At 44.7% G+C, this 16,547-nt stretch overlaps 1 protein-coding gene and 1 long non-coding RNA gene across 3 annotated transcripts in view; both read right to left on the bottom strand.

Moving 5' to 3' along the window:
* Positions 1-16,547, bottom strand: part of LOC309332473 — a 192,459-nt gene that overhangs the window by 167,491 nt on the left and 8,421 nt on the right. The gene's annotated exons all lie outside the window — the stretch shown is intronic.
* LETMD1 (LETM1 domain containing 1) lies at positions 369-15,690 on the bottom strand. Of its 2 annotated transcripts, none has more exons than XM_081844849.1 (9): positions 15,464-15,690; positions 11,401-11,552; positions 9,786-9,901; positions 7,552-7,634; positions 5,676-5,862; positions 3,480-3,581; positions 2,994-3,146; positions 2,028-2,124; positions 369-1,450 (listed from the first exon to the last, which is right to left on the bottom strand). In XM_081844849.1, exons 1-9 carry the CDS (start codon positions 15,583-15,585, stop codon positions 1,380-1,382), a joined length of 1,083 nt encoding a protein of 360 aa, XP_081700975.1. In that variant the 5' UTR covers positions 15,586-15,690; the 3' UTR covers positions 369-1,379. The 2 variants fall into 2 exon arrangements, with proteins under 2 accessions (XP_081700975.1, XP_081700976.1); XM_081844850.1 differs by lacking the exon at positions 15,464-15,690 and adding an exon at positions 11,912-12,005.

Below are 16,547 nucleotides of genomic sequence, written 5' to 3' on the forward strand. Positions count from 1 at the left end.
CTTATGGTCTTGCATAAACTGCAGGACTCATTGGGGAAATGACAAGGTGAATAGCTTTGATCAGGGGTCACCAACCTACAGCCCGGGGGCCAGATAAGGCCCGAGGGACTTGTTTATCCAGCCCGTGGCAACTGCTGCCACCCGCTCTTACCGGTGCGGGGACCCACTTCCGGGTCGGAGAAGCACCAGAAATTGCATGTGCGCGTATGGCGCATGCTCCCCCGCCCTCTGTGCAATTGTCGCTCTAGACACCAGCCTGAGGCAAGGAAAGCTTGGAGACCCCTGGCTTTATCATCCCAGCACTGTGCCTGTCTAAGCTATTACCAAGCTGTAAGATAGAAAACAAGCAGTGTTCTAAACAATCCAGGTAAAATGTGAGATTGTCCTTTATTAGCTATCTTTAACAAAACATTCACATCAGGTATAGCTGGACGTTCTTTTACTTTTACACACTTCTCATGCATTTTATAATGACTGACTCAATCACTAGTCTACCACACACAATTTATATACTATCTGGCCAGAATTCCAGCTTCTGGAGTGCAAGACTTGGCTTTTTTTCTTTTTCCCCCACTTGGCTTTTAAGTATCGTGGCAGTAGTATTTAAGACTTGGAGGCACAGAAATGGATATTAAGTGCTTTGGGTAGGGATACTCCAATTAACTTGTGGAATTACCCTGTTGAATTCTTTAGGCTCTTACCACATCTGCCAACATGAAATGCACCTTCCATAATGCCCATGTGAGAGCACAGCTGTATCTTTCCTGCAGAAGAGCATGCCACTAACAGGATTTCAAACAAAAGTTGCAGCTCTGAAAAACGGGGTCCTATATTCAAAGTCTTGCAGCACACTGCAAATGCCCAGCAAAAGGCACTGAGCTCCATGCAGCCTTGTTGATTATAAAAGTGAAGTTTAAAAGGGGGAGGGAAACAGCCTGGGAAAGTTCCTGACAGCTTTGTTACCCTTCAAAGTTACAAGGAAGTCAATACAGGCTAACGCCAATACCTTCTTCAGCAGATGTTTTTACAAGAGACTTAAGCGGTGAAAAGAAGTACGGAATCATGCTGTGCCCACGAGGACATTCTGGAGCCAGATCTAAACAGAAATATTGTGGTCTTCTACAGTACAGGCATTTTGTCCAGGGCCATACTGGCAATTCTCTTGTATCCCTCTACGGCAGGAGGAGGAATATTCAGCATAATGCAGTGTTTCCTCTACCTTCCTCTCAAGGCTAATAATTCAGTGGGAGATGCTTCTGCAGGGCTCCTGCTCATTGTATTTCAGTATAAGCAAAAATCCTTATCTCCCTCTGCTTCAGCCAAGAGTCACTGTCGCAGCATCTCTTCAGAAGTGGTCCACCAGTGAGGGGTGCCCTTAGTCAGCCCTTGGAAGAAGGGAAGTTGATAGAAAGCAAGACCATGCCATGTGCCAAGAGTGAAGTCTCAGCATCTGGAAAGAGAAAAGTGTGCATTGCCTTTGTGTCTATTTGCGATATGTGCCGACCCTTCACTGTAAACTCTCACAGGGCTGGCCACAACAAACAATTCATAAAACGATCCAGTGCTTCTAAATAGAACCAAATCATAGCTAAAAGTAAAAAGGGGCTTCCCCTCCCACAATCTGTCACAGGGAAGTTTTTTAAAGAAAAGTTGTTTTTGCCTGGTATCGGGAGCTAATCAGTGTCTGCACCAGCCTAATCTTGGTGTTTGTGTTTTGACTGGTCCATAGCTGGGAGGGCATATTCCTCCGTTGCAGGGAGTTGGACTAGATGATCCTCAGGGTCCCTTCCAACTCTCTAATGCTATGGTGCTGCCACTAAGAAAGCCCTATTCTGAATTATTTGCCTTCCAAACTTTGCTAGGCCATCTCTTTTGCAGCCAGGACAGTACAGGGCAACAGGTACCTCTTCAGGTAAACACTGCAACAATAAGGATGGGTCAGAAGAGCAGCTGCTTCTAGTTGTGTGAGAGAGATTCAGTAAGGGCTCTAAGGGAAGCCTCACGTGGCCAAATTCAGGCAGGCTTACCTTTCAGCGAACAGGAGAGTGTGAGCCAGTGAGCCAGCCACAGCCTGCATGCCAGTGGGCTGAGGTGAACAGAATTCAAGCCACGGGTATAACAAGCCTGCAGAGAAGAGAGGCATTCTGTTGGATCAGAGAGACTTTCATTTGAAAAGCAACGGCTAAATGCAAGGACATTCACTGCTAAATTCTGACATTAAAAGCTGGGCTGGTGTGTGTGTATGTGTTTTTTAAGCCATTCAAGCTGTCCTCATTTGACATAAGACTGACATTACTATTTCTGAAAAGGGTGACAGTGTTACTGTGCAGTATAGCACAGCTTGTGGAATGTGGTCCACGGCAGCTTTTAAGGCACAATAAATAGTCTTTTAAGGTTACCCTAAAGGTACGAGGCAGGTGGCGCTGTGGGTTAAACCACAGAGCCTAGGACTTGCCGATCAGAAGGTTGGCGGTTTGAATCCCCGTGACGGGGTGAGCTCCCGTTGCTCGGTCCCTGCTCCTGCCAACCTAGCAGTTCAAAAGCACGTCAAAGTGCAAGTAGATAAAAAGGTACCACTCCGGCGGGAAGGTAAACGGCGTTTCCGTGCGTTGCTCTGGTTCGCCAGAAGCGGCTTAGTCATGCTGGCCACATGACCCGGAAGCTGTACACCAGCTCCCTCAGCCAGTAAAGCGAGATGAGCACCGCAACCCCAGAGTCGGTCACGACTGGACCTAATGGTCAGGGGTCCCTTTACCTTTAAAGGTACGACACAGCTCAGTCAGTAGAGCACAAGACTCCTGATCTCAGGGTCATGGGTTTGAGCCCCACACCGGGCAAAAAGGTTCCTGCATTGCAGCAGGTTGGACTAGATAGCTCTCGTGGTCCCAGCTATGATTCTAACCCTAGCATGCGAGAACTGGCACAGCCACAGTCAGTTCCTAGCCAGCAACGCTGCACCTCAGTTTGCTGCAGTATACAAAACTTCATCTCACCGCTTGCACTTCCTCATCGGTTAGCTGCCCCACACCCAGTTTCAGCATCGCTTGGTCCAGATGGTGCAGCTCTTTTATGTGGCTCTGCAAGCGGTATCTCAGGAAGAGAGACGGCAAGCGAGGAGTTAGGAACAAAACACGGCTTAGGACTTTCTGGGGGGAGAAGAGAAGACGGTGGGATTAAACTGCACGATGGTAGTCAGCAAAGCTTTTCACAGCTGCCCTGCTTCCCCAGTTCAAAATATGGCTAACAGGAGGTTATGATCATTCCCCTCCAAAAAGGCAGCACATAAGGCAGCATAGATCAGTAGTAGGTTTCAATTTAAGGAGAAGCAACTGTCTGTTGCACCTTAAGGATTTATAGCTGGAAAGATTTATTGTCTTATTTTAAAAACTCAGTCAAAACCTAGGGGGGCTGCAGTTGGTGGCAATAGATTTAGCTGGGTCGTCAGTATAATCCCATTTAATTTCTGGAAAGGCACTCACCAGCTGCTGAACCCTGAGTTGCTGGATGCCAAAGGGATGTCCCACAAATAAGGTCCTCACAGCTGTAAGTTCTCTTACATCTGGGTGGCATCCTTCCTGCACCTTGAAGATTAAGATATATCATTGGTAGAAACAAAGAAAGAAAGAAAGAAAGAAAGAAAGAAAGGAAAAAAGAAAGAAAAGAAAGAAAAGAAAAGCACCATACTGCTTTCCAAGAATAAAAGAGGATGGGAATCTTGTAAAAACCTGAAAACCAATCCTGCTATAACATATAGCAGCTGAGCACATTTTCATTCCTGGAACAAATGAGAAGTTCCTGTTTGCTGTAGTCATTACACCCTTCCCAAATAAGTTGTTGTTGTTGTTGTTGTTAATAATAATAACCCACCCATCCATCTGGCGGGTTGCCCCAGCCACCCTGGGTGGCTTCCAACACACATAAAAACATAATAAAACATCAAATATTTAAAACTTCCTGATACAGGGCTGCCTTCAGGTGTGTTCTAAAAGTTGTATAGTTATTTATCTCCTTGGCATCTGGTTTGGGGAGGGCATTCCACTCCACTGTCGAGAAGGCCCTCTGCCTGGTTCCCTGTAGCTTCACTTCTTGCAGTGAGGGAACCACCAGATGGGCCCTGAGAGGTGGACCTCAAGTAACTGGGCTGAATGATGGGGGTGGAGACGCTCCTTCAGGTATACAGAGCCAAGGCTGTTTAGGGCTTCAAAGGTCAGCACTAACCCTTAACAATGCTCTGCTTCACCATTTCCATGAGGAAAGTTGCTATGCCATACTACCTAGTTGCATTAATGGGATAGGTGCAACAGAATTAACCTTTTTTCTTGTTAGATGGGCATTTCTTCAGCTTAGATGGAAAACTGCACACAGAGTATCTGACCAGTAAATACTTTATTAGGCCAACAAATTGACTGACTGACTGACTGACTGACTGACTGTATGCATGCAGATCAGGCCAAATTGAATTATATCCTCTTATCCTTTATACAACTCACTTTGCAATAGATTTTCTAGAAGTTCAATCAGGTGGTTTCAAAACTAGACGGCTGCTGGCTGATGTGGAATTTGTTTTGTTGCCTTTAGGGTCTATACACAACAGCTGGCAGTTGTAGGCTACTTTTTTGACCTAAAACAGTGCTGACTGCCCAAGGGCTATTTGGGTTTTGTTTGGGGTTTTTTTGGTTATTTTGGGAGAAATGCATGATTAACTTATTCTTGGATTATCCTTTTTGAGCCGCATTATAGTGGTCATTTGTTACAAACAATAAAATCTGACGGGGGGGGGGACCCTCCACCAGTGTAGCTAATACCCACTGTTATTTAGTTCCTTCCAAAAATTGTCCCATAAAGAATAATAAAGGCCTGGATTTACTTCTTTTTCTCGTTGTCATCTACTAAAATTGCAAGCCATTATTATAAACTGACAAGTACTCAAGAGTGCATTGCCAGAAAGCCTCTGCATAAGTGACAAATCAGTAGACACAAGTATCAGAACATCCTTTTCCTTGCCAGCATTTGCTAAGCCAACTATACAGTCTGGTGTCTTTCCTGAATGACTTTTCTATACATGTTCGTATTCAGGTTAAGTTTGTTGTTTTTTTATTTAAAAAAAATAACTCTCTGGAATGACTTTAAAACCGTATAATTAAGGTTTCAGAAGTTTGCAGTATGTTGCTCACATGACAACAGGAAAGTAGAATCTAGACATCATGAAGTTGGTAGTGATGGGCCAACTTTCAATATAAAAAGCATAAAGGACCCCTGACCATTAGGTCCAGTCGTGACCGACTCTGGGGTTGCGGTGCTCATCTCGATTTATTGGACGAGGGAGCCGGCGTACAGCTTCTGGGTCATGTGGCCAGCATGACTAAGCTGCTTCTGGCGAACCAGAGCAGCGCATGTTTACCTTCCCGCTGGAGTGGTACCTATTTATTTACTTGCACTTTGACGTGCTTTCGAACTGCTAGGTTGGCAGGAGCAGGGACCGAGCAACGGGAGCTCACCCCGTCGCGGGGATTTGAACCGCTGACCTTCTGATCAGCAAGTCCTAGGCTCTGTATTTAACCCACAGCACCACCCACATCCCTTAACTCTCAATATACAAAAGCCTTATTTCTGCAAAGCAAGACATGTCCAAAGACTGCCTCTCTATCAGCTGGGGTTGGGTGGTAATTAGATACCTTTTTGCAGAGATCTAGCATCTGTTTCCGAAGCTGGGAATCAGCTAGGGAGCGAGAGAGGTTCATTAGACCATCAACCGCTTCTGGGTATGCCTCCTTTCTCATATTGTGGTAGGTGTCCAGAAATTCAGCTTCTTGTTTGGAAGTCCAGAAGTGGCGTATCAAGAGTTGTCTTGGGAACAGATACCTTGGGAAGGAAAGATTGTCAAGAAGATACACATTTCAAAACCAAGACACAGCTGTGTATCAAAGAACATTCAAATCTGGGCCCCAGGAACCCAAATTCTGCATTTTGCAGCTTCTGTTGATTTTGTGGGGTTTGCCTATTTTATACAAATTTGACTGCTTCTTCCAGCCAAGAGAAGGAGCAACCAGTTATGTGATGGCTGAAACATCAGCCCCTGACAAGCAGAAGCCCTACTGAACTTTGCTTCTGCAAGCTTAACTAGACCTTGTCCACAGACTTTCAAGTTACCTTCATTTATTTTAAAATGAAATATTTTAATTTAAAAAAACCCAATGTTTTCAGAATGCCTAGTAGACCATTTTCTCCCTCATGAAATCTACCTGGCAACTTGAAATAATCTCCTGATGCCTTTCTCTAGATTCTTCTGCCTTCAAAAAAACCAGGCAATGCAGGATTTTAGAACTACTTTTGTCAGTTGTGATATAATCTGTTTCTTGTTAAAGTTCACATTAAGATATTATCAAGCCTATACGGCAGGCATCCCCAAACTCAGCCCTCCAAATGTTTTGGGACTACAACTCCCATCATCCCTAGTTAACAGGACCGGTGGTCAGGGATGATGGGAACTGTAGTCCCAAAACATCTGGAGGGCCGAGTTTGGAGATGCCTGCTATACAGCATGCTAGGCTGTGATCCGGGGCTGTTAAGAGCAAGCCTCAAACATAAATGATGTTATCTTTAACTGTTTTTAACTCCCAAGCTGAAAACACCTATTTGGAACAGACCAAGGAAGGGGTGGGGGAGCTGCTTAAAGGTGAGGCCCGCCCCCCCTTAAAAAAAAGTTCCGGGGGGGGGGGTTAAAGCAGTTTGGGAGTTCTGTTGGGAAAACAACAGAGATGGTAAATGTTCAGAAAAAATGTGGGAGGGTGCATGGTTGCTGCACGATGAATTGCCACCCAGAGAAATTCACCAAAAATAATCCCTTTAGACTGAGGCTACGCATGGGGAGAGAATACAACGTGGAGTTGTGACTAGGGAAGCAGAGGCTCAGAAGAGTCAGGGCTTGATCCCACCCCCAGTGATTAATAAGATATGAATATGCTTTTGCAGTCTATTTTGGTACCTGCTAAAACACAAAGCAAGGGACACGGGCGGCGCTGTGGGTTAAACCACAGAGCCTAGGACTTGCCGATCAGAAGGCCGGCGGTTCGAATCCCTGTGACAGGGTGAGCTCCTGTTGCTCGGTCCCTGCTCCTGCCAACCTAGCAGTTTGAAAGCACATCAAAGTGCAAGTAGATAAATAGGTACCGCTCCTGCGGTAAGGTAAACAGCGTTTCCGTGTGCTGCTGCTCTGGTTTGCCAGAAGCGGCTTAGTCATGCTGGCCACATGACCCGGAAGCTGTACGCCAGCTCCTTCGGCCTAGAGAGAGAGATGAGCGCCGCAACCCCAGAGTCGGCCACGACTGGACCTAATAGTCAGGGGTCCCTTTACCCTTTACCTTTACCTAAAACACAAAGCTGTACTCTAACAAGCTCTTCATCAAAGAGCAGTGCAGGTAAGTGATGAGAGGGGAAAAGAGAGAGAGACAGAGAGACAGAGAGAACCCCCCACTACTGTAGCCAAGCATTCACCCTCTCACAGTTAAGCGCAAGGACCTTTCATCTGAACAGGCGCACAGTTGTACTTACATGAGCAAAAGAACCAGGTAGTTGGCAAAGGGAGGAAGAGAAAGAATCCCAACTGGAATGGCCTTGATCAGATCTCTGCGAAACTTCAAAAATGCTTAGTCAGTAGAGCTGCCATGCACACACCCAAAACTACTGCAACGGTGAGGAAAATGCACATTTAAAGGGACTGATGGAGCAGTGGCATGCAAGGGACCACTGCTGCGTACTGTGGCATTTTATATGCCTCAAAGCTGTGCCTATTTTTGTCTCTCGCAAACTTAGTAACTATGGATGCTATATCATTGGTAGGCAAACTAAGGCCCAGGAGCCAGATCTGGCCCAATCACCTTCTAAATCCGGCCCGCGAACGGACTGGGAATCAACGCGTTTTTACATGAGTAGAATGTGTGCTTTTATTTAAAATGCATCTCTGGGTTATTTGTGGGGCACAGGAATTCGTCGTCGTTTTTCAAAATATAGTCCGCCCCCCCGCCCCAATGTCTGAGGGGCAGTGGACCTGCCCCCTGCTGAAAAAGTTTGCTGACCCCTGTGCTATATGGATGCCATTTGGTAGCTCCTTATTAAAGTGGTAGCATTTTTTTTTTGCAGCGAGAAAACACTATTCATATGTGGTATCAGGTATGAGGCAAGCTAGAGACACGGCTGTGAAGGCACAACCAGGAACCTTAAAGTGCGCTCCAGATTGTGCATTGGCAATGGAAAATAGGCTACAATTTTACTGCCCATCACCTGACTGGGATGGGAGAAAAATAGGTCTTCTAGATGAAATAATTATGCTGCAGCCAACGGACAATGCCATGCAATAGTGTGTTTTTCTTTACACCTGTTTTTTCTGTTGGTTATTTTCCATATGTGGACCTCCAAACACACATCAGCAACAATTTATTGACCTGTGACCTACATCCAGTCCGCTATGTCTATATCTGTTATACAGCTGTTCATGGCGATGATATTAGACTGACAGCCTTTATGTAAATGTCACTTAGCTCCATGTTGCAACACAACACATTGCGTTTGAAAAAGGAGAAAACCTTCCCTACCTCCTTTGTTTGAATAAAAGTGTTTAGATGGAATCTTTCAAGAATAAGAACCCAAATTTCAGCCCTTCTTCTCTACACAGAAACATTTTTACTCTAACTCAGCCCAACAATATTATAAATGTTCAGGCAAGGAGGAAATAAACGCATCGGGTGAAGGTTGGCAGAAATCAAGCAGAGTTGCCAGACATTGTTTATTTGCTTTTGCTGAAGTACAGAAACCTCTTAATTAATCTACCCTAGACGCAGTAAATATTAGTCCACCTCTTTGTATTAGTATAGTGGATCCTCACAAAAGTTGCACGTGGTTCTTGCTTATCGATTCAGATGCTCTCGATGTGTTTACATAGTGTAGTGGGACAGGGGAGACCTGGCTTCAAATTCCCGTTCAGCTCTTAAGTTGGTTGGCTGACCTTGGGGAGTCCCTCTACAATGACACCCACACAGCACATAACCTGTTTTTATTGAAAGATGTGGTGATAGAAAGGGAGAGGGGCCATGCATATTGCCCTATGCTCCTTGAAGGAAAGTCAGGATAAGGTACAGTAGGAGAAATAAATCCCAATTGAGGGATGGGGAGAAGGCAGATAGTAGTTAGTTACTCTGTTGCTGTGGATTTATTTCTGTGTTCCTTCATTTTAAAAAAAACCCAAACCAATTCTATCTATGGAGTTATATTTTTCATCTGTACAAATTTTACAGTAATAACCTCCTGCAGGAAAGAATTAAATCCAGAAAGCAAATGGAATGTGCAATTGTACATATTGACCAGAGGATGGGTTGGTTTTTAGCAGACGGGGAGAGAGGCCAGCAAAATAACCCAGTGTTAACTCACAATTCATAAGGAGGAAACTGCAAGATTTGAGACAAGGGAGCAGTCACTCATTCTTGCCATTTCAGAATGAAACCAATTTTAGAAAATCAACATCGCATCGAACAGAAGCAAACATGCTTCCAATGCAGGTATGTCCCCAAACTGAACATTTTTCTTGTCAACCCTATTTGATTATCTTGTGAAACTCCTCGGTGTACGAGATGGGAAGTTGCTAGACAGCTAGAGCATCTTAAGTGGGCTCCTCACGTAGGAAGAAGGGCAGCTGCACAACAGTGGAAACTACCAAGTGTCGCTTGAAATCAGTTTGACTTGTTGACTACCATTGTTGACTACCATTGTTACAGACAAAAGTAAAAGCCTACCTGTCTTAGTCTCTCCATCTCCCTGTATGGAAGTTGATGGAACTGGATCTTTCTATATGACATGTTTGCCTTTATTCTTCTTATTTCTTTCATTTCTGTAAAGAATATCCAAAATCCTGTGGAAAATACAGAAATATTTTCAGATCTGGAACTGTTCTTCCTGAATGTTCAACCTCATGCCAAAGTCCTTCCCAAGCCTTTTACCTAAGAATAGAGTATCACTGCATAAAGAACAGGGCTAGGGAAGCTCTGACCCTCCAGATGCTGCTGAACTACAACCCGGCTCCCAGCATGCATGGCAAGTGGCCACAGAAGATGGGCATTGTAGTTCAGCAAAATCTGGAGGACCAAAGATTCCCACAACTGGCATAAAGTAACACATACATGAATATTACGTCTCTGTCTCTCCCTTGCCTTGAATGATTCTTCTGACCCCTCTTAATCCCATCCTCTTTGTAAAACTCCAGCCAGCTAAATTGTTTTCTTTGCTTTAATAGTGTCAGGACATCATGGGGAAAGCCCAAATGCCTTGGCACTTCAAAGGGTTTTTCACAGCCTAACCTCTGTCTAAGGTTGCCATGAGGGTAAAAGGACATGCTCCTTGCCCACCATTCAGAGCTTCTCAGAAGCAGGAGATAATGGGATAATGTTTCCTAAGCTCTAAAACAGGTTTTGTCTTCTCTCTCTTGCTATGCCTCTTACACATGAGCTTCTAACAAATTACTTCCTTCTCTCTAATCCTGCAGAATCCACTGCCTTCCTCTACAGAGGGTCTTAAATTCTTCTTGCTCCTGCCTTTCCTTACTACAGCTATAATTTTGTTAGATGTACACGGAACTGCCTTCACTCAGAATCTTAACATGTTATTCCCCACCCCAAAAATCACACCATGGACTGTTTTGGTTTTTTTTGCAGATTTTTTTTTCCAGCAGGAACAAGCAATGGAAAGTTTCCATGCTCTCCTTTCTCATTCTGAGCTCTTGAGGCTGAAATGGAAATTTTTGTTCCAAACTCTAAACAAACATAATTCCTTTTGAATTCCAAACTCATAAGAATTATGCTTCATAAGTCTAGGGTTTACGAGAAGAAGTAGGATAAAGCCATGGTTTGCAATCCTGGCATCACAAACCATAGGAGGTGGTGTTTTAAAAGCACAGTTCTCCAAAAGTGGACCTCGCGGGAAACCACAATTTATTTAAAATAAAAAAGGAAGCTTTCAATCTCCTATTTATTGGCTCAAAAAAGAACCAGACAGGAGGGTGTGTGAGCATATGCGTGGTTGAGGCTTCCGGCAGCTTGTCCTCATAGCAGGACACCAGTTCCCCATTATACCTGAAATGGGTCTGTGCAAACACACAAACATGATGCTACAAATGTCATCCATATTGATACAAGAACTTGTTTCTTCATTCTCACTGTAACATGAACCTCCGCCATCCCTATTGCAACACAAGAAACGACACCCAGAAGATAAGGAGTCCCCACCTAGGGATGGGTTAGAAGTAAAGAAACTACTTTACACTGACAGATGCAAAAGCGTTTTGTTCTTAAGGTATCACATTCCTCCCAGAATCATGAAACGTGCACAAAGGTGTTTTTTTTAATAAAAACCCACCTTTCAAGAAGGTTGAATATAGCTGGTAGAAACGTGGGAATGTTCTTTCCAAAAACCTTTCATACTTCTCATTCAGGTATTTGACTTTTGAAACCAAAGCAGAGAGTGGTTTTTTGGAATTTGCGTTTGCAGAAAATTGGCACACTGGAGGTCTGAAACGAAGGAAAGTGCGTGCAAGTCTTGAGTTCTATTGCCACGTATTTCAAGCCCTTTAGAATACAAAAAGGAAGTCACAACTACAATAGCTAATAAACGGGTATGTGTTGAGCAGCTGCATCTGACTGATGCACAGTCTAAGAGCTTAGCAATAAACTAGCCTATTATGACCACAGTGCAAAAGATGGAGTGGGGGGGGGGAATCCATAGGCTATTTCAGGGATAAATGAAGATGAGGTTATGTGCATAATTTTTTCCACTTGCTAATTTTGTCTAATTGCTACCAAAGTACACATTAACCTAGGGGTCATGTATTGTTGGGTTTACACCTATGAATAAGAATAGCAATAAATACCTTCTTAAACAGATGCTGTTCTTGATTAACAACATGAGACTATCATATTAAAAGTCGGCTGTCAGGAGAATAAAAATGAAACTTGTTTTCTGTAGGAAGACACACAAATGCAAAGGGCAAGTATATTTTTATAGACTTGATTCCTGGAATTACATTATTGCAGGGAAGAATTTGCTTTTGTTTTATACATTAATATGTCTTGCATTCACAAAATGCATACATGAAGTGCAGTTCCAGGTGCTCATTAAAATTTATCAGTCAGGGCTGTCAAATGATTAAATAACTTTTAATTAACCGATTAATCAGTTTAGACAGCTTATTAATCAACTACATTTTTCCAAAATATCAGAATAGTTCAAAATCAGAATGCCAGAAGGACACCATCAATTTCATAACCAGGGGCTTCACTGTATTTTCCTCCTAGTGAGAGAGTTCTGCAAACTGAGGTTACGGCTGATTGGCAAGGCAACCTAAAATTTTTGTCATTCTTTATTACAGCAGAAAATCAGAACCCAAACAACAGCACTGAAAGATAAAAGGTGTGACATTTAGTCTGAACCCTACAAATAAAAGTTGCCCACCCTTGTTGATCTGCTAAAGCTTTACAGGACAATCTTAACCACGTCTACTTGGAAGGAAATCAATGGGGCTTTGTCTCAGAGGAAGACAATCCTATCCATTCTAGGTAAAGGTAAAGGGACCCCTGACGATTAGATCCAGTCGTGACCGACTCTGGGGTTGCGGCGCTCATCTCGCTTTATTGGCCGAGGGAGCCGGCGTACAGCTTCCGGGTCATGTGGCCAGCATGACTAAGCCGCTTCTGGCGAACCAGAGCAGCGCACGGAAACGCCGTTTACCTTCCCGCAGGAGCGGTACCTATTTATCTACTTGCACTTTGACGTGCTTTAGAACTGCTAGGTTGGCAGGAGCCTATCCATTCTACCTATCAATTAAACATAATTCATAGCCCCTCTCCTGATGCTAATCCATACATACTTGATATCTTTCTTTATGTGGTCCTCCCATCAGATGTTAAGGACCTGACTTTTAGAAAACATCAGAAGGCAGCCTTGTATCAGGAGGTTTTTAATGTTGGAGGTCTTACTATGTTTTTACATGTACTGGAAACCACCCAGAGTGGCTGGGGAAATAACAACAACAACAACAACAACAACAAGAATAATATATTGTTTTATGTATTTTTGTTGTAAACTGCTTTGATAATTCATATGAAATAGTGGTATACTGTAGAAATATTTTTATGCTGCCTGCCTGAGTCAACGTTACAGTGGCCAGTAAACATCTCAGATAAAGTGAAAGCAACATCATCTCCAGAATTAGAACAGCCTGGGAGGTCTCGAGGGAGGTTACCATAGATGCCCTTCTGAATGTTGTGAAGGATGCCATCCAAGGCAAGAAAAGACAGTGTTTTCTACCAGGCTCTGTTAGCCCAATAATAAATTATTAGTTTTCAATTTTGTGTGTGTTACCTGTGTCTTTAACTGCTACAAAATCAACAGGAACTTATCTTACTCGGCATCCCTGAGCCATACCCCAAAAAAGTGGCTGCCCTAACCAACCCATCTTTCACTAACCATCTTGTAAGAAATAGGTTTCCATTTTAAGCGATCTTGGAAGGAAAAGAAGATATCACCCAGTTCAAATGTGGTCTTCCCAAAGCCAATCTGCAGGAACATTTTGAGCTGTTTTACGCACGGTTCAGAATGAGATGGTCTGCACTACTTCAAACCGCACATGGAGTACAGTTTTAAATCTAGGGCACAGTAGGGAGAAAGCAGGTTCACATACAGCCTCCTTGCTGAATTAAGATGAAGAAGAACGATGCATTTTAAAAAATGGTATTCCTTCTTCCTGCTGTATGCAACAGTACCAACCATTCTACAAGATTTTGCTGCACAACTAAATCCAGCCACGTATCTGCTTTACACATGCAGACTGTATTTCTTTCAGGTTCAGACACTGTAAGTGAAATGGTATTATTGTTCCCTTGCATTAAAAGTGTTAATACATAAATCCAAGCATCTATGTAAATAGAATCGTGTTGCATGGAGCTACCTTTACTTTGAACTGAAATGATTGGGCTTTTTTTTTATATGCAAGGAGCCTGTGTGCTCTCCAAAATGCATAGCAACCAGAATTGTGACAGGGATGGAGCAACTCCCCGGTGAGGAAATGTTACAACATTTGGGGCTTTTAAGTTAAGACAAAAGGTGAGCATAAAATTATACATGGCATGAAGAAAGTAGATAAGATGTTTTCCTCCTCTCGTTGTAACATTCAGTCAAAGAAGCTGAATGTTGGAAGATACAAGACAGGCAAAAAAAAAAAGTACGGTACTTCTTCACACAGCTGGAACTACGGAATTCACTCGCACAAGAGTCTGCAATGGCCACCAACCCAGATGGCTTTAAAAGAGGATTAGGACAAATTCATCTAGGGTAAAGCTGTCAGTGGCTACTGGTTACAATGGTTATACTGTATTCTGTCTCCACTGTTGAGACCAGTATGCCTTTGGATCATAGCTGTCAACCTTCCCTTTTATTGCAGGAAATTCCCTTATTCCAGCGCCATTTCCCGCTGCTATCCCGGATTGTTAGATATCCCGTAGACTGTCCCCGGGACAGGTGAGGCTGCTGATCCCTTATTTTCAAATCTGAAAGTTGACAGCTATGCTTTGGATACCAGTTGTTGTAAATCGCAGGAGGGGAGTGCTGTTGCACTCAAAGTCTTGCTTTTGGGGTTCCCACATGCGTCTGGCTGGCCGCTGTGTGAAGCTGAGCCTTTAGCCTGGAAGTGAGAGCTGGACCATAAAGTAGGCTGATCGCCGAAGAATTGATGCTTTTGAATTATGGTGCTGGAGGAGACTCTTGAGCGTCCCATGGACTGCAAGAAGATCAAACCTATCCATTCTGAAGGAAATCAGCCCTGAGTGCTCACTGGAAGGACAGGTCCTGAAGCTGAGGCTCCAAGACTTTGGCCACCTCGTGAGAAGAGAAGACTCCCTGGAAAAGACCCTGATGTTGGGAAAGATGGAGGGCACAAGGAGAAGGGGACGGCAGAGGACGAGATGGTGGGACAGTGTTCTCGAAGCTACTAACATGAGTCTGATCAAACTGCGGGAGGCAGTGGAAGACAGGAGTGCCTGGCGTGCTCTGGTCTATGGCACTGTTTCCCAACCTTGGGTCTCCAGCTGCTGTTGGACTACAATTCCCATCATCCCTGACTATTGGTCTTGCTAGCAAGGGATGACGGGAGTTGTAGTCCAAAAACAGCTGGAAACCCAAGGTTGGGAAACACTGGTCTATGGGGTCATGAAGAGTTGGACACGACTAAACGACTAAACAACTAAACAAGGACAAGGAAATGACAGCAGCTCACCTGCGGACACCTTCCCCCCCCCCCCAAACCTGCCCTGCCTCCCCCTGACCCCGCTGCAGGCGGGGGGGGCGGCGCCCTGAGGGGTCTCCTCGGCGCCCCTGAGTGGGGGCTCTGCGCTCCCCCTTCCCGCCCCCCCCCCCGCCAAGGACTCACCTCAGCCCCGGCCACGGAGGAGGCTCCGCCGGGCGCAGAGCCAGGTAGAGCGAGGCGGCGGGCGCAGGGACTCCGCCGGCCCGGCAGCGCCCGCGCAGCACCAGCCGCAGCACCAGCGCCATCCTGCCAGGGCGCCTGAGGAGAAGAAGGCGGGCGCGGAAAGAGCGCGGAGGTCCGGGCAGGAAGCCAAGAAAGCGACGACGACGCCGGGAAACGGGCCACGTGATTACTACGGGCGGAAGGAGGCTCGGCGGAAGGAAAGCCAGCGGAACTCTCCTTCTTTCCCCGCCTCCTTCCGTACACGTGACCATAGGCGGAAATGGGACGCGCGGAAAGAGGAACTTCTTTCCCCTCTCCGGCGTGGGAACCTCGGGACCCGGATGTTGGGGCTTTTCTACGGGGGGGGGGGGGGGCGGTTTGCTTGGGCGTTTGGTTGAATGGGACTGAGTTCTAAGTTGGGAGTTTTGAGTTCCGCATACCCTCCAACAAATAGGGCGTCCCATTCCAGAATGATATTTTTACTGTTTCTATTTTTTTTTTAAATAATTTTTATTAATTTTCATAAAACCAAAAAACACACAAATAAACAACACATGACTTCCCCACGCCTCCCCTTCACTGCACCCCTGTTTCAGAAATTTTTAGCAATCCTTCATTCCTTTTCAATATTTCGTTTCCCTCAAAATTTTCTTAACTTAACTATTTACAGCTATAGTTCTTTATTTCTTGACCCTTAACATTTTATCAGTCCGAAATTTTGCAACAGTTCTTAAGATATAGTTTAAATTTTTTCCAGTCTTCTTCCACCGTCTCTCTCCTTTGATCACGGATTCTGCCGGTCATCTCTGCCAGTCCCATAAATTCAGTCACCTTCGTCTGCCATTCTTCCAGAGGATATTTTTACTGTTTCTAATAGAGATGGGAAGGTCTGGAAAAATTGGGGGGGGGGGGACACAAGTTTCCCCCCCCCCGTTTTTTCCCCAAAGCCTTTTTTCCCCGGAAAAATTGGGAGTGTGTGGAATATTCAAACTATATCAAACTGGGTTTTTTTTTTATTTATTTACGGGGGGGGGGACGGCTTTGG

This window comes from Podarcis erhardii (genome assembly GCF_964252035.2).
Source record: "Podarcis erhardii genome assembly, chromosome: 2".
Classification (NCBI taxonomy): domain Eukaryota; kingdom Metazoa; phylum Chordata; class Lepidosauria; order Squamata; family Lacertidae; genus Podarcis; species Podarcis erhardii.

What these genes read in the sequence shown, in the direction of transcription:
- LETMD1 (XM_081844849.1), bottom strand. Translation starts at nt 15,585, where the DNA reads ATGGCGCTGGTGCTGCGGCTGGTGCTGCGCGGGCGCTGCCGGGCCGGC. An exon ending in AACTCAGGGTTCAGCAGCTG is followed by an intron (nt 3,147 to 3,479) that starts GTGAGTGCCTTT and finishes TTCTCCCCCCAG; the next exon opens with AAAGTCCTAAGCCGTGTTTT. An exon ending in CCGATGAGGAAGTGCAAGCG is followed by an intron (nt 2,125 to 2,993) that starts GTGAGATGAAGT and finishes TCTTCTCTGCAG; the next exon opens with GCTTGTTATACCCGTGGCTT.